General features: G+C 46.4%; 1 protein-coding gene across 1 annotated transcript in view; it reads left to right on the top strand.

The window, feature by feature from the left end:
• The window catches only part of eml1 (EMAP like 1), a gene marked incomplete at its 3' end in the record, with an annotated part of 132051 nt that overhangs the window by 80627 nt on the left and 26690 nt on the right, over positions 1–24734 (top strand). The window contains exons 5-8 of the mRNA XM_033027782.1: positions 3727–3777; positions 17070–17204; positions 18002–18030; positions 24692–24718. Of these exons, the coding sequence (XP_032883673.1) occupies positions 3727–3777; positions 17070–17204; positions 18002–18030; positions 24692–24718 (242 nt within the window). The remainder of the gene's footprint in view (positions 1–3726; positions 3778–17069; positions 17205–18001; positions 18031–24691; positions 24719–24734) is intronic.

Consider the following 24734-nt stretch of genomic DNA (forward strand, 5'->3'; position numbering starts at 1 on the left):
GAGTTGAGCTGCATTTAGCGCTGGATTGAGCCTCCGAAGCCTCGTGTGTGTGTGTGAGTGTGTGTGAGTTTGCGCATGCGCGCGTGGCCGCCAAACAATTGTGTCCCCCGTCCCCTCCATGTTTTGATAGCGAGTTCCGCTCTTGCATGGGGAGGAGCGAATGCCACCTGAACACAAGTCGTGGTCTGATCAACCACGACTGGGTCGCCTGGGTGAGGGTGTCTGATGTTGAAAGACCCGAAACACCCAATGACCCCAGGTTACATCACATGATGTTCAGGAGCATCTATCGATGTATTTGTATCAAATGGAGTGGGCGTACCTTTACAGAACAGTCCACGTGATAGAGACATAATCAATCAGCAGCAATTGAGTAATTTAAAAATGCTTTTAATCGTGCCGTAAAAGCCCTTTGCAAATCAAAATAAGCTGCTCAATGGATAAACACGTTTTCATTGACAGCTGGTGCAACGGGATTAAGGAGTAAAAGCTCTCCCAGATGGTCAAACAAATACTGCGTTGGCTAGTTGAAACATCACAAAACTAAGCTCCTACTTTAGACTTCATTTTGATCTCCTTTGTGCCCAGTGTTTTAATTTCTGAGTCAAGGTCATGTTTTCTGTCACATATATATATGTGTAGGAAGGAACTGCAGATGCTGGTTTAAACCAAAGATAAACACAGAATGCTGGAGTAACTCAGTGAGACAGGCAGCATCTCTGGAGAGAATGAATGGATGACATTTCGGGTCTGAAGAAGGGTCTCTACCTGAAACGTCACCCATTCCTTCTCTCCAGAGATGCTGCCTGTCCCGCTGAGTTATTCCAGCATTTTGTGTCTAATTCCTGTCATATAAATGGAGCCATCATGAAGGAATATCTTTTCCAGGTGTTATGGAGAGGCTTTAGGGGTATTATTAGAGATCTTTCAGATGTTACATTATCTTGTATCTGACATTTACTTTATATACATTTCCATCATTGTATCAGTACAATTCTAACTGGATCCCACCACTGGCCACATCTTCCCATCTCCACCCCTTTCTGCTTTACACGTAAACCGTTCTCTCCGAAACTCCCTGGTCAACTCGTCCCTTCCCATCCAAACCACTCCCTCCCCAGGTACTTTCCCCTGCAACCGCAGGAGATGCAACACCTGTCCCTTTACCTCCCCCCTCGACTCCATCCAAGGACCCAAACAGTCTTTCCAGGTGAGGCAGAGGTTCACTTGCACCTCCTCCAACCTCATCTACTGTATCCGCTGTTCCAGGTGTCAACTTCTCTACATCGGCGAGACCAAGCGCAGGCTCGGCGATCGTTTCACTGAACACCTCCGCTCAGTCCGTCTTAACCTACTTGATCTCCCGGTGGCTCAGCACTTCAACTCCCCCTCCCATTCCCAATCTGACCTTTCTGTCCTGGGCCTCCTCCATTGTCAGAGTGAGGCCCAGCGCAAATTGGAGGAACAGCACCTCATATATCACTTGGATAGTTTACACCCCAGTGGTATGAACATTGACTTCTCTAACTTCAGATAGCCCTTGCTTTCCCTCTCTCTCCATCCCCTCCCCCTTCCCAGTTCTCCCACCAGTTTGACTGTCTCTAACTACATTCTATCTTTGTCCTGCCCCCTCCCCTGACAGTCTGAAGAAGGTTCTCGACCCGAAAGGTCACCCAATGTTTCTCTCCAGAGATGCTGCCTGTCCCGCTGAGTTACTCCAGCATTTTGTGTCTACCTTGTATCAGATACATTGGACCTGATGTTTTCATTTAAAATGAAGACTATTTTTCCATATATTATTTGATCAGATGAGAAGGTTTGTAGGAAACAGTGATAAGGTGACAAGGGAAGGATTTAATATTTAAGGCAAGAGGTGGTAAAGATTTAATAGGAAGATTTAATACATAGAGTTTATGCACAGAGTCTTCTGCCCAGAGTAGGGGAATCAAGAACCAGAGAACATAGGTTTAAGGTGAAGGGGAAAAGATTTAATAGGAATCCGAGGGGCAACTTTTTCACACAGAAGGTTTATGGGTTTATGGAACGAGCTTCCAGAGGAGGTAGTTGAGGCTGGGACTATAACAACTTTTAAAAGACATTTGAAGAGCTACATGCCACTTTTCCCGAATGGGGGCTGTCAATAAATGCTGGCCTTGCCGGTAATGTTCCCAGCAGAGTAAATAAAAATGCCATGAGGATGTTGAATAGAAACGTTGAAAATTCAAGGCCGTTCATAGAGTATAATGACAGAAACTATATCCATTGACGGGTAGGTAAGGAAACTAAGGAATGAAATGGGAGAATGAGCAGTCGTACATAGAAACATAGAAACATAGACAATAGGTGCAGGAGTAGGCCATTCGGCCCTTCGAGCCTGCACCGCCATTCAATATGATCATGGCTGATTGTCCAACTCGGTATCCTGTACCTGCCTTCTCTCCATACCCCCTGATCCCTTTAGCCACAAGGGCTACATCTAACTCCCTCTTAAATATAGCCAATGAACTGGCCTCAACTACCTTGTAAAATATAACAAAATTAATTCACCAAGTTTTAGGTAACGTCTACAAAGACCATCCTCTCTGTTTCTCTCCTATCCGCTATCCGCTACCCTCCACTAAACCAGTTCCACAGTTCGCTACTATGTGAGCCGCTTGGGCCCACACCAGCCCCTATCCAACTAAGGTCATGTGATAGGAGCAGAATTAGGCCATTTGGCACATCAAGCCTATTCCACCATTCAATCATGGCTGATCTATCTATCTCTCCCTCCTAACCCCATTCTCCTGTCGGCTCCCCATAACCTCTGACACCTGTACTAATCAAGAATCTATCTATCTCTGCCTTAAAAATATCCACTGCCTTGACCTCCACAGCCTTCTGTGGCAAAGAATTCCACAGATTCACCACCCTCTGACTAATTAAATTTCTCCTCCTCTCCTTCCTAAATAAACATCCTTTAATTCTGAGTCTGTGACCTCTAGTCCTAGACTCTCCCGCTAGTGGAAACATCCTCTCCACATCCTATTGTCGCCCTATCAGAGAACCTTGTCGCCTAACGTCATCTGTTGCCGACCCCGATTTCTCCGGTTTTTATACCCACTCTCCCTACTACAATCGGTCTGAAGATGTCACTGATCCATGTTCTCCACAGATGCTGCCTGACCCACTGAGTTACTCCAGCACTCTGTGAAACGTCACCTATCCATGTTCTCCACAGATGCTGCCTGACCCACTGAGTTACTCCAGCACTGTGGGGTTTTTTTTAGCCGCCGGTCATGCATGCTAATGAACATTGTCATTGCTTTGTTTTCATTTGTACACAGTTAGCTTAGATCACTGAGAATGCTTATATTTCACTATACTAGTCAAGAGTGTTTTATTGTCATTTGTCCCAGATAGAGCAATGAAACTTTAGACCAAGGCTGTGTGTCGGCAAGAACTGCAGATGCTGGTTTAATCCGAAGACAGACACAAAATGCTGGAGTAACTCAGTGGGACAGGCAGCTGGGTGACCTTTCGGGTCGAGGCCCTTCTTCTTATACTAAGGCTAATGCTTTGAATATTTTCATTGTCATTTTTTTGCTAGCTATCATTTTGGAACATTTATGATCTCTTGGTCTGAATAGCTTACTGGATGTTTTCATTCATTTTCATTTCTTTTTATCATCTATATAACATTCATTTTTCTTCTCTTTCCAAACTGCGATTCATTTCTGGATGTAGCAGTCAAGGGTGTCTGACTAGTTTATCTAAACTGAGTAAAACTACTAAAAGGTGAGGTTACCATGGAATCAGTTAAGACGGACATTTGCGCAGTGCATTCAGCTTAGTTTGTTATTGTCACGGGTAGCGAGGTACAGTGAAAAGCTTTAGTGTTGCATGCTAACCAGTCAGAAAAAAGTGCAGACAGATGCACCTTAGAAAGCATTTTATCGGGATGCATCACAGTTTGGTTTGGGAACAGCTCCATCCAAGACCGCAAGAAATTACAGCGAATTGTGGACGCAGCCCAGACCATCACACAAACCAACCTCCCTTCCATTGACTCCATTTAGACCTCACGCTGCCTCGGCAAGGCCAGCAGCATAATCAAGGACCAGTCGCACCCTGGCCACTCTCTCTTCTCCCTTCTCCCATCAGGCAAGAAGTGCAGAAGTGTGAAAACGCACACCTCTAGATTCAGAGACAGTTTCTTCCCAGCTGTTATCAGGCAACTGAATCATCCCACCACAACTAGAGAGCATTCCTGAACTACGTGAGGAAGGCACCATAGTCCAGCCAGCCTCCCCTCCGATCTTCCCAGATGTTCACTCGTGGTCGAGGCCTTCCTAGCACCCGCAGTCGCCGCCCCGGGCGGCCCGATGTTCAGGCCCTCACGCCGGGCTGGTGGAACACCGACGCCGAACCCCGACGGTGAACATCCTCCTCCTCAGCGGCCCGGACCTCCTGATCAGCCGCCTCCCGCAGCTCCCGAGTCCGCAGCTCCCGAGTCCGCAGCTCCCGAGTCTGCAGGCCGAGCCGGGCAGAGTCGCAGGACCCCGCGCTGTCCATCAGCGCCTCCCGCGTAGGGAGCCCGCAAACCGCAGCTCCATGATGTCGGTGCCGCGGGTCCAGCACTCTGGGCTCCAGACGGCGATCCCCGGTAAGGCATCGCCAGCCCCGCGATGTTACAGCGCTGTCCCGCCGCTGCTGGAGCTCTGGTCGATCCCGGCAGGAAAGGCCGCGCCAATCCAGTAGGTAGGCCGCTGGGAGATGCATCTACCTCATTGGTGACCCTCGGACTATCCTGGATCGGACTTTGCTGGCTTTACCTTGCACTAAACGTTATTTCCTGTACACTGTGGACGGCTCGATTGTAATCATGTATTGTCTCTCCACTGACTGGTTGGCACGCAACAAAAGCTTTTCACTGTACCTCGGTACACGTGACGATAAACTACACGGAACTGGACATGATTACAGTCAAGCCGTGCATGGTGTACAGTGCACAGATTCAGCCAGTGTGCATTTGACCATTTCCATATTTCACAGCCTCCCTGGCCTCAGTACCAAGAGCAGCGGTTGCATATCGAAGTAAGGACCAGAGCTGGAAGGCTGTTTTTTCATGCTGGAGTTTTAAATAACCTGATCGTACATTTACGAGTGTTATTTGCTCCAACAGCTCGGAAATCAATCCTTACTTTCACTACTCGTGAAATGGGAATTTGTTCCTCATCATCCCACTGGTGAAAGTAATATGTCCAGACTGAGCCACAAACGTAGCTGCAGGTGGGATTAAATGAGCCATAACTACAGGCCTGGCACGAGAGAGATGAGAGATATTTACTGTAGTGTGGCTCAGCGGTAGAGTTGCAGCCTCACAGCGCCAGAGACCCGGGTTCGATCCACTGGCTCTCCTTCATCCATTTTACTTGTCACATCCTCAAAAAATTCCAGAAGATTAGTCAAGTAGGATTTCTCCTTCATAAATCCATGTTGACTTGGACTAATCCTTTTACTGCTATCCAAATGCCCCATCATTACTTCTTTAATAATTGACTCCAGCATCTTTCCCACCACCGAAGTCAGGCTAACTGGTCTGTAATTCCACGTTTTCTCTCTCGCTCCTTTCTTGAAAAGTGGGATAACATTAGCTATCCTCCAATCCACAGGAACTGATCCTGAATCTGTAGAACATTGGAAAATGATCACCAATGCGTCCACTATTTCTAGAGCCACCTCCTTGAGGACCCTGGGATGCAGACCATCAGGCCCTGGGGATTTATCATCCTTCAGTCCCATTAGCCTACCCAATACTATTTCTCGCCTAATGCAAATTTCTTTCAGTTCCTCCCTAGATCCTCTGTCCTCCAGTACATCTGGGAGATTGTTTGTGTCTTCCTTAGTGAAGACAGAACCAAAGTACCTATTCAACTCATCTGCCATTTCCTTGTTGCCCTTAATAATTTCACCTGTTTCTGCCTTCAAGAGACCCAGATTTGTCTTTACTAATCTTTTTCTCTTAACATACCCAAATAAGCTTTTACTATCCTTCATTATATTCCTGGCCAGCTTCCCATCGTACTTCATCTTTTCATCCTGTTTGCCCTTATTATTACCTTCTGTTGTCCTATGAGTTTCCCAATCCTCTGGCTTCCGGCTACTCTTTGCTGTGTTATACACCTTTTCTTTTAGTTTTATTCTATCCCTAACTTCTCTTGTCAGCCACGGTTGTCTCCTACTCCCCTTAGAATCTTTCTTCCTCTATGGAATGAAATGATCCTGCATCATCCGGATTATGCCCAGAAATTCCTGCCATTGCTGTTCCACCGTCATTCCTGCTAGGATCCCTTTCCAGTCAACCTTGGCCAGCTCCCCTCTCATGCCTTCATAATCCCCTTTGTTCAACTGCATCACTGCCACTTCCGATTTAACCTTCTCCTTCTCAAATTGCAGATTAAAACTAATCATATTATGATCACTACCTCCAAGCGGTTCCTTTACCTCGAGTTCTCTTATCATATCTGGTTCATTGGACAACACTAAATCCAGAATTGCCTTTTCTCTGGGAGGCTCCAGTACAAGCTGCTCAAAGAATCCATCTTGGAGGCACTCTACAAACTCCCTTTCTAGGGGTCCAGAACCAACCTGATTTTCCCAGTCTACCTGCACATTGAAATCTCCCACAACCACAGTGGGATTACCTTTGTTAAATGCAAAATTTAACTCCTGCTGCAAAGTGCTCCCTTTAATCCATCCTTGTGTTTCCAATTTGTCTCCCTCCCCCAACCCCCCCCACCCCCCACTATTTATTTTAAACCCACCCGTGTAGCAGTGGCAAACCTGCCTGCCAGAATGCTGGTCCCCCGCCTGTGAAGGTGCAACCCGTCACTTTTGTACAATTCACCCTTACCCCAAACAGATCCCAGGGGTCTAAGAATCTAAATCCCTGCTCCCCACATCAGCTTCTCAGCCACACATTCAGATCCCCTATCTCCGTTCCTGCCCTCACCAGCACGAGGAACTAGAAGCAAACCGGAGATAACCACCCTGGAGGTCCTGCTTTTCAGCCTTCTTCCGAGCTCTCGAAAGTCACGCTGCAGAATGTCTTTCCTCTTCCCAACGTCATTTGTGCCGACATGCACGACCACTTCCGGCTGCTCACCTTCACCCTTGAGGATGCCCTGCAATTGGTCCGTGACGTCCTGGATCCTGGCACCAGTGAGGCAACACACCATCCTTGAATCCCGCCTGTTGCCGCAGAAACCCCTGTCTGTACCTCTCACGATGGAGTCCCCGACTACCACAGCTCTGCCTGACGCCTGTCACTTCGGCTTTGCTTCAGCGCCACGTTTTGACTGGTAGACCTGTCCGCCGCTCAGACTGGCAGTGTCTTCTGTCCCGACAGCTTCCAAGAGGGTGAACCTGTTTTCAAGAGGTACATCCCCCGGGGGTCTCCTGTACTCCATGCTTCCTTCCAAAGAGTAGGAGTAAACGGGTCCTTTTCAGAATGGCAGGCAGTGACTAGTGGGGTACCGCAAGGCTCAGTGCTGGGACCCCAGCTATTTACAAAATATATTAATGATTTGGACGAGGGAATTGAATGCAACATCTCCAAGTTTGTGGATGACACAAAGCTGGGAGGCAGTGTTAGCTGTGAGGAGGATGCTAGGAGGCTGCAAGGTGACTTGGATAGGCTGGGTGAGTGGGCAAATGCATGGCAGATGCAGTATAATGTGGATAAATGTGAGGTTATCCACTTTGGTGGCAAAAACAGGAAAGTAGACTATTATCTGAATGGTGGCCGATTAGGAAAAGGGGAGATGCAACGAGACCTGGGTGTCATAGTACACCAGTCATTGAAAGTAGTTGTACAGGGTCTTGGTGAGACCACACCTGGAGTATTGTGTACAGTTTTGGTCTCCTAATCTGAGGAAAGACATTCTTGCCATAGAGGGAGTACAGAGAAGGTTCACCAGACTGATTCCTGGGATGTCAGGACTTTCATATGAAGAAAGACTGGATAGACTCGGCTTGTAATCGCTAGAATTTAGAAGATTGAGGGGGGATCTTATAGAAACTTACAAAATTCTTAAGGGGTTGGACAGGCTAGATGCAGGAAGATTGTTCCCGATGTTGGGGAAGTCCAGGACAAGGGGTCACTGCTTAAGGATAATGGGGAAATCCTTTAGGACCGAGATGAAAAAAACATTTTTCACACAGAGAGTGGTGAATCTCTGGAATTCTCTGCCACAGAAGGTAGTTGAGGCCAGTTCATTGGCTATATTTAAGAGGGAGTTAGATGTGGCCCTTGTGGCTAAAGGGATCAGGGGGTATGGAGAGAAGGCAGGTACAGGATACTGAGTTGGATGATCAGCCATGATCATATTGAATGGCGGTGCAGGCTCGAAGGGCCGAATGGCCTACTCCTGCACCTAATTTCTATGTTTCCCTGAAGCAAACCTTGCTTATATTAGCTGATCAATTGACTAATTCGCTAACTCACCGATTTGCTAATTAAATTCCTCAGCCAATCCCCGCACTCACTCTTTTCACCCGCTGCTCCTCCGCCGACCGTGAAGGTATATGCTCTTAATTTTCCAAAAGAATAACTCTCAACATGTTAAGGTTATTATATGTTTAAGAAGGAACTGCAGATGCTGGAAAATCGAAGGTAGACAAAAATGCTGGAGAAACTCAGCAGGTGAGGCAGCATCTATGGAGCGAAGGAAATAGGCAACGTTTCGGGTCGAAACCCAAAGGTGCGCAGTGTAGAGTGGTGTGCAGTATGCTCTAAATGGCGACATCTTCACCACATCTACACACGCACCAAATTTACGCAAGAGAATATTCGCCTGTACATACAGCATGCGTCGTTGCCTATAAATATCCTCATCATCTGTAGTGTTAGTGTACGGGGTGATCGCTGGTCGGTGTGGACTCGGTGGGCTGAAGGGCCTGTTTCAGTACTGTGTCTCTAAAGTGTAAAGTCTACTTCTTCCAATACTCCAAAACAGAAGGGTAATTAACTTTGAACTACTGTGTTGTGATGAGAAAACTGTGATCAACCATGTGGTGATCTAAGAGTAGATTGAAAAGAACAATCTGTTTGTCTCACACCTTCTGTCTTTTCAGTTCTGGCCACTGTCCAACCATCTGCCTATCAAAAAAAAACCCTTGCAAATTGTGAAGCTAGAGGAAGGATGGGAGGCGGAGGGGGAAGGGGAGAGATAGATGCGGGTCCAGGTGAGGTACAGAGGAGGGGGGAGGGAAATGGGGATGAGAACGGGGGAGGGGGTTATGCAGGGGAAGAAGGGGGGGGTGGGTTATGTGGTTACATACATTTGGAGAGTTCTGTGCTCATACACTTCCTGCTTCTGCAACCTCCAGATTTGGAAATATCTGAAAATATTACTCTCGGCTCCGACAACGTTTACAAATCTCCTTCCACCACTCCCCCCCCCCGAACTCTAAGTTGACACTGCCAACATCCATTTGCTTTCTCAAACTCCATCATTTCTCCGGTTTCTTCCTAAAACCAATTGTTTTGATCAAAGATTGCTTCAATATTTTGACCAGTCCAGGTCTATCTGATTACCCCTCTATGAAGGGACTTTTAGAAATATAGAAACATAGAAAATTGGTGCAGGAGGAGGCCATTCGGCCGTTCGAGCCAGCACCGCCATTTAATTGTGATCATGTCTGATTGTCCCCAATCAATAACCCGTGCCTGCCTTCTCCCCATATCCCTTGATTCCACTAGCCCCATATCCCTTGATTCCACCTGCCCCTTTTCAGATCCAAAGTCATGTCAAGGTCAGACCAAGTAAGGCTGCCCAATTTCCTTCCCTGAAGAATATCAGAGAATCGAATTCTATATTTTTTGATAGTTCAGTAGTTTTAATGCTTGCAACTTTCAGCTTTGGTAGGTATGTGAATTTAAATTCCAGAGTTGCCGTGTTAGATTCAAAGACGTTTCCCAATCAATAATCCCAATTTCTCCATACGTCCAACAATTGTATAGACAATAGGTGCAGGAGTAGGCCATTTGGCCCTTTGAGCCAGCACCGCCATTCAATGTGATCATGGCTGATCATCCCCAATCAGTACCCCGTTCCTGCCTTCTCCCCATATCCCCTGACTCCGCTATCTTTAAGAGCCCTATCTAGCTCTCTCTTGAAAGCATCCAGAGAACCTGCCTCCACCGCCCTCTGAGGCAGAGAATTCCACAGACTCACAACTCTCTCTGTGAAAAAATGTTTCCTCGTCTCCGTTCTAAATGGCTGACCCCTTATTCTTAAACTGTTGACCCTGGTTCTGGACTCCCCCAACATCGGGAACATGTTTCCTGCCTCTAGCATGTCCTCTAGCAAGATACAGCGTTGAAACAGACCCTTCGGCCCACCGTGTCCGCGATGACCACCGACCCCCACACATTACACTATCCTACGCACACTAGGGACAATTTACATTTATAGCATACCAATAAACCCACAAACCTGTACATCTTTGTAGTGTGGGAGGAAACTGAAGATCTCTGAGAAAACCCACGCAGGTCACGGGGAGAAGGTACAAACTCCGTACAGGCAGCACCCGTAGTCAGGATCGAACCTGGATCTCTGGCGCTGTAAGGCAGCAACTCTACCGCTGGCCACCACGCCACCCTACCTCAACCCTATAGTTTATTAGCATCTCAACAGTGATCACACTCAGAAATATTCCATTGGTAGTAAAAGGCTGTAGGAACTGGGTGGGACCCGGTGGGACTAGTGCCCGAAAGTCGCATCATAAATGCAGGTGTTTCTTTCAGCTTGCACGCCAGTCACAGACTGATGACGGAAACAGTGACAAATATTGACTTTCTCGACACCACCATGGTTGGAGATGGAAGCGAGATTAGAACATATCTTTCCAACCCACTCATATAAAAACCCACACAGATCCAAGAAATCCATCTGCAGGAAAGGGAGTTCTGAAAAATACTTGCCCAATGTCTATCAAATTAGGTCAGCTGAGTTAGAAGAACATTAGTCATAGAGTGTTACAGTATGGAAACAGGCCCTTCGGCCCAACTCGCCCACACCGGCCAACATGTCCCAGCAACACTAGTCCCACTTGCCTGCACTTGGTCCATAACCCTTCAAACCTGTCCTATCCATGTACCTGTCCAACTGTTTCCTAAACGATGGGATAGTCCCAGCCTTAACTACCTCCTCTGGCAGCTTGTTCCATACACCCATCACCCTCTGTGTGAAAAAGTTACCCCTCCGATCCCTATTAAATCTTTTCCCCTTCACCTTGAACCTATGTCCTCTGGTCCTCGATTCCCCTACTCTGGGCAAGAGACTCTGTTCATCTACCCAATCTATTCCTCTCATGATTTTGTACACCTCTATAAGATCTCCCCTCATCCTCCTGTGCTCTATGGAATAGAGACCCAGCCTACTCAACCTCTCCCTATAGCTCACACCCTCTAGTCCTGGCAATATCCTCATAAATCTTTTCTGAACGCTTTCAAGCTTGACAATATCTTTCCTATAACATGATGCCCAGAACTGAACACAATATTGTAAACGCGGTCTCACCAACGTCTTATACAACTGCAACATGACCTCCCAACTTCTATAAAAGTAGTAGTTATAAAACTACTGTAAGGATTAATACTAGTATCGAAATAAGGCTGGAATCATAATGAAGAGAAGGAATGGGTGACATTTCTCTCCAGAGATGCTGCCTGTCCCAGCATTTTGTATCTATCTTCGGTGTAAACCTGCATCTGCAGTTCCTTCCTATACATGCTGGCTTTATACTTTGGCAAATTCATAGAAACATAGAAAATAGGTGCAGGAGCCTTCGAGCCTGCACCGCCATTCAATATAATCATGGCTGATCATCCAACTCAGTATCCTGTATCTGCCTTCTCTCCATACCCCCTGATCCCTTTAGCCCCAAGGGCCACATCTAACTCCCTCTTAAATATAGCCAATGAACTGGCCTCAACTACCCTCTGTGGCAGAGCGTTCCAGAGATTCACCACTCTCTGTGTGAAAAATGTTTTTCTCATCTCGGTCCTAAAGGATTTCCCCTTTATCCTTAAACTGTGACCCCTTGTCCTGGACTTCCCCAACATCAGGAACAATCTTCCTGCATCTAGCCTGTCCAACTCCTTAAGAATTTTGTAAGTTTCTATAAGATCCCCCCTCAATCTTCTAAATTCTAGTGAGTACAAGCCGAGTCTATCCAGTCTTTCTTCATATGAAAGTCCTGACATCCCAGGAATCAGTCTGGTGAACCTTCTATATGGCAAGAATGACTTTCCTCAGATTAGGAGACCAAAACTGTACACAATACTCCAGGTGTGGTCTCACCAATACCATATACAACTGCAGTAGAACCTCCCTGCTCCTATACTCAAATCCTTTTGATATGTATGCTACCATACCATTCGCTTTCTTCACTGCCTGCTGCACCTGCATGCCTACTTTCAATGACTGGTGTACATCAGCTTGGAGGATGTGGAATCGATATGGGTAGAGCTGCGAAACACTAAGGGGCAGAAAACGCTAGTGGGAGTTATGTACAGGCCACCTAACAGTAGTAGCGGAGTTGGGGATGGCATCAAACAGGAAATTAGAAATGCGTGCAACAAAGGTAAAACAGTTATAATGGGTGACTTCAATCTACATATAGATTGGGTGAATCAAATTGGCAAGGGTGCTGAGGAAGAGGATTTCTTGGAATGTATGCGGGATAGTTTTCTAAACCAACATGTAGAGGAACCAACGAGAGAGCAGGCTATTCTAGATTGGGTATTGAGTAATGAGGAAGGGTTATTTAGCAGTCTTGTTGTGCGTGGCCCCTAGGGCAAGTGTGACCATAATATGGTTGAGTTCTTCATTAGGATGGAGAGTGACATTGTTAATTCAGAAACAAGGGTCCTGACCTTAAAGAAAGGTAACTTTGAGGGTATGAGACGTGAATTGGCCAAGATAGACTGGCAATTGATTCTTAATGGGTTGACGGTGGATATGCAATGGAAGGCATTTAAAGACTGCATGGATGAACTACAACAATTGTTCATCCCAGTTTGGCAAAAAAATAAATCAGGGAAGGTAGTGCATCCATGGATAACAAGGGAAATCAGGGGTAGTATCAAAACAATAGATGAAGCGTACAAATTAGCCAGAAAAAGCAGCCTACCAGAGGACTGGGAGAAATTCAGAGTCCAGCAGAGGAGGACAAAGAGCTTAATTAGGAAAGGGAAAATAGATTATGAAAGAAAACTGGCAGGGAACATAAAAACTGACTGCAAAAGCTTTTATAGGGATATGTGAAGAGAAAAAGATTAGTTAAAACAAATGTAGGTCCCTTGCAGTCAGAAACAGGTGAATTGATCATGGGGAACAAGGACATGGCAGACCAATTGAATAACTACTTTGGTTCTGTCTTCACTAAGGAAGACATAAATAATCTGCCGGAAATAGCAGGGGACCGGGGGTCAAATGAGATGGAGGAACTGAGTGAAATCCAGGTTAGCTGGGAAGTGGTGTTAGGTAAATTGAATGCATTAAAGGCCGATAAATCCCCAGGGCCAGATAGGCTGCATCCCAGAGTACTTAAGGAAGTAGCCCCAGAAATAGTGGATGCATTAGTGATAATTTTTCAAAACTCTTTAGATTCTGGAGTAGTTCCTGAGGATTGGAGGGTAGCTAATGTAACCACACTTTTTAAAAATGGAGAAAGAGAGAAAACGGGGAATTACAGACCAGTTAGTCTAACGTCGGTAGTGGGGAAAATGCTAGAGTCAGTTATTAAAGATGGGATAGCAGCACATTGGGAAAGTGGTGAAATCATTGGACAAAGTCAGCATGGATTAATGAAAGGTAAATCATGTCTGACGAATCTTATAGAATTTTTCGAGGATGTAACTAGTAGCGTGGATAAGGGAGAACCAGTGGATGTGTTATATCTGGACTTTCAGAAGGCTTTCGACAAGGTCCCACATAAGAGATTAGTATACAAACTTACAGCACACGGTATTGGGGGTTCAGTATTGATGTGGATAGAGAACTGGGTGGCAGACAGGAAGCAAAGAGTAGGAGTAAACGGGTCCTTTTCACAATGGCAGGCAGTGACTAGTGGGGTACCGCAAGGCTCAGTGCTAGGACCCCAGCTCTTTACGATATATATTAATGATTTGGACGAGGGAATTGAATGCAACATCTCCAAGTTTGCGGATGACACGAAGCTGGGGGGTAGTGTTAGCTGTGTGGAGGATGCTAGGAGGCTGCAAGGTGACTTGGATAGGCTGGGTGAGTGGGCAAATGCATGGCAGATGCAGTATAATGTGGATAAATGTGAGGTTATCCACTTTGGTGGTAAAAACAGGAAAGTAGACTATTATCTGAATGGTGGCCGATTAGGAAAGGGGGAGATGCAACGAGACCTGGGTGTCATGGTACACCAGTCATTAAAAGTAGGCATGCAGGTGCAGCAGGCAGTGAAGAAGGCGAATGGTATGTTAGCATTCATAGCAAAAGGATTTGAGTATAGGAGCAGGGAGGTTCTGCAGTTGTACAGGGTCTTGGTGAGACCACACCTGGAGTATTGCGTACAGTTTTGGTCTCCTAATCTGAGGAAATACATTCTTGCCATAGAGGTAATACAGAGAAGGTTCACCAGATTGATTTCTGGGATGTCAGGACTTTCATATGAAGAAAGACTGGATAGACTCGGTTTGTACTCACTAGAATTTAGAAGATTGAGGGGGGATCTTATAGAAACGTACAAAATTCTTAAGGGGTTGGACAGGCTAGATGCAGGAAGATTGTTCCCGATGTTGGGGAAGTCCAGAACAAGGGGTCACAGTTTAAGGATAAGGGGGAAATCTTTTAGGACCGAGATGAGGAAAACATTTTTCACACAGAGAGTGGTGAATCTGTGGAATTCTCTGCCACACAAGTTAGTTGACGCCAGTTCATTGGCTATATTTAAGAGGGAGTTAGATGTGGCCCTTGTGGCTAAAGGGATCAGTGGGTATGGAGAGAAGGCAGGTACGGGATACTGAGTTGGATGATCAGCCATGATCATATTGAATGGCGGTGCAGGCTCGAAGGGCCGAATGGCCTACTCCTGCACCTATTTTCTATGTTTCTATGTTTCTTTGTACCATGACACCCAGGTCTCGTTGCATTTCCCCTTTTCCTAATCGGCCACCATTCAGATAATAGTCTACTTTCCTGTTTTTGCCACCAAAGTGGATAACCTCACATTTATCCACATTATACTGCATCTGCCATGCATTTGCCCACTCACCCAGCCTATCCAAGTCACCTTGCAGACTCCTAGCATCCACCTCGCAGCTAACACTGCCCCCCAGCTTCATGTCATCCGCAAACTTGGAGATGTTGCATTCAATTCCCTCGTCCAAATCATTAATATATATTGTAAATAGCTGGGGTCCCAGCACTGAGCCTTGCGGTACCCCACTATTCACTGCCTGCCATTCTGAAAAGGACCAGTTTACTCCTACTCTTTGCTTCCTGTTAGCCAGCCAGTTCTCTATCCACATCAATACTGAACCCCCCAATACCGTGTGCTTTAAGTTTGTAAACTAATCTCTTATGTGGGACCTTGTCGAAAGCCTTCTGGAAGCCCAGATACACCACATCCACTGGTTCTCCCTTATCCACTCTACTAGCTACATTCTCGAAAAATTCTATAAGATTCGTCAGACATGTTTTACCTTTCATAAATCCATGCTGACTTTGTCCAATGATTTCACCACTTTCCAAATGTGCTGCTATCCCATTTTTAATAACTGACTCTAGCAGTTTCCCCACCACCGATGTTAGACTAACTGGTCTGTAATTCCCCGTTTTCTCTCTCCCTCCCTTTTTAAAAAGTGGGGTTACATTAGCTACCCTCCAATCCTCAGGAACTACTACAGAATCTAAAGAGTTTTGAAAAATTATCACTAATGCATCCACTATTTCTGGGGCTACTTCCTTAAGTACTCTGGGATGCAGCCTATCTGGGCCTGGGGATTTATCGGCCTTTAATGCATTCAATTTACCTAACACCACTTCCCGGCTAACCTGGATTTCACTCAGTTCCCCCATCTCATTTGACCCCGGTCCCCTGCTATTTCCGGCAGATTATTTATGTTTTCCTTAGTGAAGACAGAACCAAAGTAGTTATTCAATTGAAGGTACACAAAATTGCTGGAGAATCTCAGCGGGTGCAGCAGCATCTATGGAGCGAAGGAAATAGGCGACGTTTCGGGCCGAAACCCTTCTTCAGGCCAAGTCTGCCAGGACCGCCAGGATATTGCCAGGACTAGAGGGTCTTCATCTTTGTATTAGAGTTCTATAAGCCTTCATAATATTAGGATTTTTTACTATTCTATAATATATTATATATTTAATATATAACATATTTTAAAATAATCAATTACTTTAATTGTAGCTTGTAATAAACACTTATTTTGCGTAAAAAGACCAGAATTAGGCCATTCGCCCCATCAAGTCTACTCCGCCATTCAATCATGGCTGATCTACCTCTCCCTCTCAACCCCATTCTCCTGCCTTCTTCCAGTAACCTTTGACGCCTTTATTAATCAAGAACCTATCAATCTCCACTTTCAAAATACCCAAAGACTTGGCCTCCACCGCCATCTGTGGCAATGTATTCCACAGATTCACCACCCTCTGGCTAAAGACATTTCTCCTCATCTCCATTCTAAAGGTATGTCCTTTGATTCTGAGGCTGTGTCCTCTAGTCCGACTCACCCATGACTGGAAATATCTTTTCCACGTCCACTCTATCCAGGCCTTTCAATGAGGTTCCCCGCCCCCCTCATCCTTCCAAACTCCAGCGAGTGCAGGCCAAGAGCTGTCAAACGCTCATCATACGTTAACCCAATCACCCCCAGAACCAAAAAGGTTCTAAATAAAACCATTTGAACAAAAAGGTGTGAGAACGGAAGGCAATGCTTTTGAAATGAGTTATTTTGTTAATTTTTTAAATGTGTACGGTAGCAGAAAAGTAATGCATGTTTTAAACCAATGCACCCCACGTTACTACAGCACTGTGAAGAGAAGCAACTCATCAGAACGCATGTGCTCAGCGGCCCGACGAGAGAGCTTCGGAGAGTCGAAGAGCAACAGGACCCGCACTGGGTCGACCAGCAGTGGTTCCAGCGGCAAAAAGACCAGCGAGGGGTGAGTCACACTGCAGGTGCGCCCATTGTCCAATATACACCACCCCGACTGATGTTACATTGAAATAAGAACCTGGAGATACTGGTCTACACGAAAAAAACACACCAAATGCTGGAGTGACTCAGCGGTCAGGCAGGATCTTTCATCCCAAAACGTCACCGGTTCTCCAGAGATGCTGCCTCACCTACTGAGTTACTGAATGAACATGTCCCAGCTACACTAGTCCCACCTGCCCGCGTTTGCTCCATATCCCTCCAAACCTGTCCTATCCATGTACCTGTCCAACTTTCTTAAGCATTGGGATAGTCCCGACACTTGATCCAGAATCTGGCCACGCATAGAATCGTTTCCATGGCGTGGACTTGTCTGGAGTAACCACAGCAGTAGAGTTGCTGCCTCACAAATCTAGTGCCAAAAATCCAGGTTCAACCCTGACCACGGATGCTGTTGTACGGAGTATGTACAACCTCCCTTGGTTTTTTTCTGTGTGCTCCGGTTTTCTCCATCACCCCACAGACGTGCAGGTTTGTGGGATAATTGGCCTCAGTAAATGTCCTTGGTGAACTAGTCTATGGGTGATCGCTTGTCAGCGTGGACTCGGTGGGCCGAAGGGCCTGTTTCCATGCCCTATCTCTAAAGTAAACTAAACTAAAGAAGTGCCGGGCCATCAGTTGCCTAAAAATTGGTGGTGGAACTTCCCTATATATTTCAAGATGAGGAATGTGTTCATTGTTATCTCAAACATGTGTCCAAGATGTGCTGGCATTAGATTCACTGCAATGCACTTTCTTTCACAGAAAATCCAAGGACCCTCTCTATAATGCAGGTGAGTACAATGAAAAACATTTATTTTCAATACATTAAAATATTCTTATTAAAATATTCTGTAAATATGAGCATTCTAGCTTATTTTCTCTATATATCCTCTCCTATTTCAATGTTCTCCATTTTATTTTGGGGGGAGGGGAACTTTTTTTTGCTTTAATTTCTCTAAATGTTAAAATAGATTAATTTTGCAAAGCGTGAAATAGGAGTTCAAGTGCAGATCCAAAGAAGTTTGTCTTCCTCATCAGACGTGGGTGGCACGGTGGCGCAGCGCCAGAGACCCGGGTTCGATCGCGATTACGGGTGCTGTCTGTACGGAGTTTGTACGTTCTCCCCGTGACCTGCGTGGGTTTTCTCCGAGATCTTCACTTTCCTCCCACACTCCAAAGACGTACATGTTTGTAGGTTAATTGACTTTGGTATAAGTGTAAGCTGTCCCTAGTGTGTGTAGGATAGACAATAGACAATAGGTGCAGGAGTAGGCCATTCGGCCCTTCGATGTGATCATGGCTGATCATCCCCAATCAGTACCCCGTTCCTGCCTTCTCCCCATATCCCCTGACTCCGCTATTTTTGAGAGCCCTATCTAACTCTCTCTTGAAAGCATCCAGAGAACCTGCCTCCACCGCCCTTTGAGGCAGAGAATTCCACAGACTCACCACTCTCTGTGGGAAAAAGTGTTTCCTCGTCTCCATTCTAAATGGCTTACTCCTTATTCTTAAACTGTGGCCCCTGGTTCAGGATAGTGTTAATGTGCGGGGATTGCTGGTCGGAGCGGACTCGGTGGGCTGACGGGCCTGTTTCTGTGCTGTATTTCAAGGTTTCAAGGTCAAGGTCAGTTTATTGTCACATGCACCAGTTAAGGTACAATGAAATTTGAGTTCCCACACAGCCATACTAAGTGAAAAGCAACCAGACTCACAACCACATAAAAGTTAACATAAACATCCACCACAGTGGATTCCCCATTCCTCACTGTGATGGAAGGCAATAAAGTTCAATCTTCTTCCTCTTGTTCTCCCGTGGTCGGGGCAGTCAAACCATCAGCAGTTGGGGGCGATCACAGCCCCCACAGCCAATGATCGAAGCCCCCGTCGGGGTGATCGAAACTTCCGCATTGGGGCGGTTGAAACTCTCTCCGCGGCATGGAGCTCCCGAGTCGGCCTCTTCTTACCAGAGACCGCAGGCTTCACCATGTTAAAGTCCACAGGCCCCGCGGTTGGAGCTTCGATCCCCGGCAAAGGGATCGCAAGCTCCGCGATGTTAAAGTCCCGCAGACTCCCGCGACTTGGAGCGCCGGGTCGGTCTCCAGGAAATGCCGCCAACTCCACGATGTTAGGCCGCAGTGGGGACGGAGATACGATGCGGGGAAAATCGCATCTCCGTCGAGGTAAGAGACTGAAATAAAGTTTCCCCCCCCCACATAAAACAAACCAGGAACACTAAAATATGCTTTTTAACACATACTAAACATAACGACAAGAAGAAAGGACAGACAGACTGTTGGCGAGGCAGCCACTGCTGGTGGCGCCATCTGGTGTCCTCTAAACTAAAATTAGTAGAATGCTCATTTCAAATCTATGTAGAAATCCATTGATTGCAGGTGAGGCACAGGGTGTGTGTAGAACAGTAGATGGGTCATAGAATGATGCTCAGTTAATGTGTCCTTTTCACGTTGCCTCAACTTGGGGTGTGTTCCGAAGCACTTTGTCCCCCCTTTAACCCACATCCCTTTAAGAGATAATAAGATCATAAGTTATGGGACCAGAATTAGGCCTTTCAGCCCATCGAGTCTCCTCTGCTATGGCTGAACTACCTTTCCCTCTCAAACCCATTCTCCTGCCTTCTCCCCGTAATCTTTGACGCCCATACCAATCAAGAACCTATCAATCTCCGTTTTTAAAATACCCAATGACTTGGCCTCCACATCCGTCTGTGGCAATGGATTCCACAGATTCACCACCCTCTGGCTGAAGAAATTCCTCCTCATCTCCATTCTAAAGGTACATCCTTTTTATTCAGAGGCTGTGCCCTCTGGTCCTGGACTCTCCCAGTCCTTGGCCTACTGGCTCCTTCAGATATGTTTCTTCCATGTTTCATTTTCCGGAACTCCTTTGCTGCCTAAATTTACATTTTATAGAAACTTTGGGACATCCAGCTGTGCTCCATGTGGGCTATCATGGTCCCCTTGCCTCTTACTATTCGTACTTTAATCCCAAGAATGCGATAAACTCTGTTTAACTTAGATTTTAGACTCTTGAGATACAGCACGGAAACAGGCCCTTCGGCCCACTGAGTCCATGCGGTTCAATAATCGCCACACCCTAAAAGCCCTGTCCCACTGTACGAGCTAATTCAAGAGCCCTCCCGAGTTTAAAAAAAATCAAACTCGTGGTAAGCACATAGAATGAACGCAGCGGGTATGTCGGAGCTCGAGGACGTCTCTTAGCGGCTCGTAACGCTAACGGCAGGTACTCGGGGAAACGTGGTAAGCTCGGGAAGACTCGTGAAGATTTTTCAACATGTTGAAAAATGTTCACGAGAGCCCCGAGTACCTACGAGCGGCCATTACCCTAAATCTCCGAGTTCGAATCAGGGCAAACTCGGGGAGAACTCTTGAATGAACTCGTACAGTGGGACAGGGCTATAACACTATCTTCCGAGTGGGTTTTCTAGTTGAATAGGTTGAATAGCTGAAAGAATGGTTGGACGTGGAGTTAGAGGACACAGAAGAGGCCAGAACCAGTCAATTTGGGAAGAGAAGGCAGGAAGAGATTACTAAAATAAAACAAATTATATTTTATCTAAATAAATAAATGGATGGATGGAGAGAGGGATGATAAGTAGAAAATTGAATAGGTAGATCAGTAGACAGACAGACAGACAGACAGACAGACAGACAGACAGACAGACAGACAGACAGACAGAACGATTGATTGAACCTGTGTAATGAACCGGATTTGGTAAGGGAACTTGAGGTAAAGGAGCCATTAGGAGGTTGTGACCATAATATGATAAGTTTTAATCTACAATTTGAGAGGGAGAAGGGTAAATCAGAAGTGTCAGTATTACAGTTGAACAAAGGGGACTATGGAGCCATGAGGGAGGAGCTGGCCAAAGTTGACTGGAAAGAGACCCTAGCAGGGATGACAGTGGAACAACAATGGCAGGTATTTCTGGGAATAATACAGAAGATGCAGGATCAGTTCATTCCAAAGAGGAAGAAAGATTCTAAGGGGAGTAAGGGGTGACCGTGGCTGAATATAAAAGAGAAGTCGTATAACATAGCAAAGATGAGCAGGACGCCAGAGGATTGGGTAACCTTTAATCAACAGAAGATAACTAAAAAGGCAATGTGGGGAGAAAAGATGAGGTACGACGGTAAGCTAGCCAAGAATATAAAGCAGGAAAGTAAAAGCTTCTTTAGGTATGTGAAGAGGAAAAACATAGTTAAGACAAAAGTTGGACCCTTGAAGACAGAAAGAGGCGAATTTATTACGGGGAACACGAAAATGGCAGACGAGTTGAACAGGTACTTTCGATCTGTCTTCACTAAGGAAGACACAAACAATCTCCCAGATGTACTAGTGGCCAGAGGACCTAGGGTGACGGAGGAACTGAAGGAAATTCACATTAGGCAGGAAATGGTGTTGGGTAGACTGATGGGACTGAAGGCTGATAAATCCCCAGGGCCTGATGGTCTGCATCCCAGGGTACTTAAGGAAGTGGCTCTAGAAATTGTGGATGCATTGGTGATCATTTTCCAATGTTCTATAGATTCTGGATCAGGTCCTGTGGATTGGAGGGTAGCTAATGTTATCCCACTTTTTAAGAAATGAGAGAGAGAGAAAACAGGGAATTATAGACCAATTAGCCTGACATCGGGGGTGGGGAAGATGCTGGAGTCAATTATAAAAGATGAAATAGCGGCACATTTGGATAGCAGTAACAGGATCGGTCCGAGTCAGCATGGATTTACGAAGGGGAAATTATGCTTGACTAATCTTCTGGAATTTTTTGAGGATGTAACTAGGAAAATGGACAAGGGAGAGCCAGTGGATGTTGTGTACCTGGACTTTCAGAAAGCATTGATAAGGTCCCACACAGGAGATTAGTGGGCAAAATTAGGGCACATGGTATTGGGGGTGGGGTATTGACATAGATAGAAAATTGGTTGGCAGACAGGAAACAAAGAGTAGGGATTAACAGGGGTCTTATAGAATGGCAGGCAGTGACTAGTGGGGTACCGCAAGGCTCGCTGCTGGGACCGCAGCTATTTACAATATACATTAATAATTTAGATGAACAATTTAAAAGTAACATTAGCAAATTTGCAGATGACACAAAGCTGGGTGGCAGTGTGAACTGTGAGGAGGATGCTATAAGGATGCAGGGTGACTTGGACAGGTTGGGTGAGTGGGCAGATGCATGGCAGATGCAGTATGTGGATAAATGTGAGGTTATCCACTTTGCTGGCAAAAACAGGAAGGCAGATTATTGTCTGAATGGTGTCAAATTAGGAAAAGGGGAAGTACAACGAGACGTGGGTGTCCTTGTACATCGGTCACTGAAAGTAAGCATGCAGGTGCAGCAGGCAGTGAAGCAAGCTAATGGCATGTTGGCCTTCATAATGAGGAGTTGAGTATGGGAGCAAAGAGATCCTTCTGCAGTTGTACAGAGCCCTAGTGAGACCACTCCTGGAGTATTGTGTGCAGTTTTGGTCCCCTAATTTGAGGAAGGACATTCTTGCTATTGAAGGAGTGCAGCGTAGGTTTACAAGGTTAATTCCCGGGATGGCGGGACTGTCATATACTGAGAGAATGGAGCGGCTGGGCTTGTACACTCTGGAATTTGGAAGGACGAGAGGATATCCTATTGAAACATATAAGATTGTTAAGGGTTTGGACACGCTAGAGGCAGGAAACATGTTCCCGATGTTGGGGGAGTCCAGAAGCAGGGGCCACAGTTTAAAGAATAAGGGTTTGGCCATTTAGAACGGAGACGAGAAAAAACGTTTTCATTCAGAGAGTTGTGAATCTGTGGAATTATCTGCCTGTGGTATTTTTAGATTGCAGTAACAAAAATACATTTTTAGTCGTTATAAAAAGCTGTATAGTTGAAAACAACTGGTTGTTTCGCAGACTGGAGGTAGGTGGTTGAAGCAAGGCCCTTTTACTCTGTCATAGCTGACAATCGGCAACATGGACATCATTCCCCCCACGGCCCGTTATAACCTGGGTTATCTGGATATCTTGTTTCGTTTATGCTTTATTATTTAGTCCTTCTCTCCAGAGATGCTGCCTGTCCCGCTGAGTTACTCCAGCATTTCGTGCCTATCTTTAGTTTAGATTAGTTACGAGATACAGCTCAGAAACATAGAAAATAGGTGCAGGAGGAGGCCATTCGGCCCTTCGAGCCAGCACCGCCATTCATTGTGATCATGGCTGATCGTCCCCAATCAATAACCCGTGCCTGCCTTCTCCCCATATCCCTTGACTCCACTAGTCCCTAGAGCTCTATCTAACTCTCTCTTAAATCCATCCAGTGATTTGGCCTCCACTGCCCTCTGTGGCAGGGAATTCCACAACTTTCTGGGTGAAAAGGTTTTTTCTCACCTCAGTCTTAAATGGCCTCCGCTTTATTCTAAGACTGTGGCCCCTGGTTCTGGAACAGGCCATTCAGCTCACCGAGCCCGCACCGCCCAGCGATTCCCACACACTAAAGGGCCTGTTCCACCAGCATGCGATAGCATGCGTCTAACGCGACCAAACGTAATCGTTTGAGGCGTATGGCCTCGCGGGGCCGGTTCCACTTTGATCGGCGGAGGGGTATGGAGTTGTGCGGGGCTGGTCCTGACATCGCGCGGGGCTCCAAAAATCTTGCACTGTCCGAAAATCCCGCACGACAACGGCCTGTCGGCCCGCAGCCGCATTGAAGCCGTACGCAGCGCCTCGACGGACGTACACGGCGTCTCAACATCTTGACGGCGTACGCCTAGCATGTGGCGTTGCACGATGACGTCACCGCCCGGCGTGCCGTTGCGTGATGACGTCACCGCCCGACGCCATGCGATGTCCAAATTCAGTCGGCCCGCCTCCTGCCCAGCTGATTGGTGAATATGATGTCGGGACCAGCCCCGCACAACTCCAGACGGCTCCGCGGTTGGAAGTGGGACCGGCCCCGCGAGGCCGTACGCCTCAAGCCACCACGTTTGGTCGCGCTAGACGCATGCAATCGCATGCTGGTGGGACCGGCCCTTAACACTATCCTACACACACACTATAAGGATAATTTACATTTATACGAAGCCAATTAGCCTACATACCTGTACGCCTTTGGAGTGTGGGAGGAAAGCGAACATCTCGGAGAAAACCCGCGAGGTTACTGGGAAACGTACAAACTCCGTGCAGACAGCGCCGGTAGTCGGGATCGAACCCGGGTCACTGGCGCTGTGAGGCAGCAACTCTACCGTTGCGCCACCGTGCCGATTGTGAATGAACTTTGTGTACTACAGACCTGTAGCAATCCAGGAGCAGACTGTTAATTAGCCCTGTGGGAGGAGGTCTGGAGATGGAAGTGGATACAGCTAGGATAGGTGTTAGGTGACGCTGACGTTCCTCATGCACATCTTTATCCAGCTCTTCTGTCTCTGTAATCACAAGGGAAGCGCCGTGTGATACACTGTAAAGGTAGGTCTCATTTGTG

This window comes from Amblyraja radiata, chromosome 9, assembly GCF_010909765.2.
Source record: "Amblyraja radiata isolate CabotCenter1 chromosome 9, sAmbRad1.1.pri, whole genome shotgun sequence".
Taxonomy (NCBI): Eukaryota; Metazoa; Chordata; class Chondrichthyes; order Rajiformes; family Rajidae; genus Amblyraja; species Amblyraja radiata.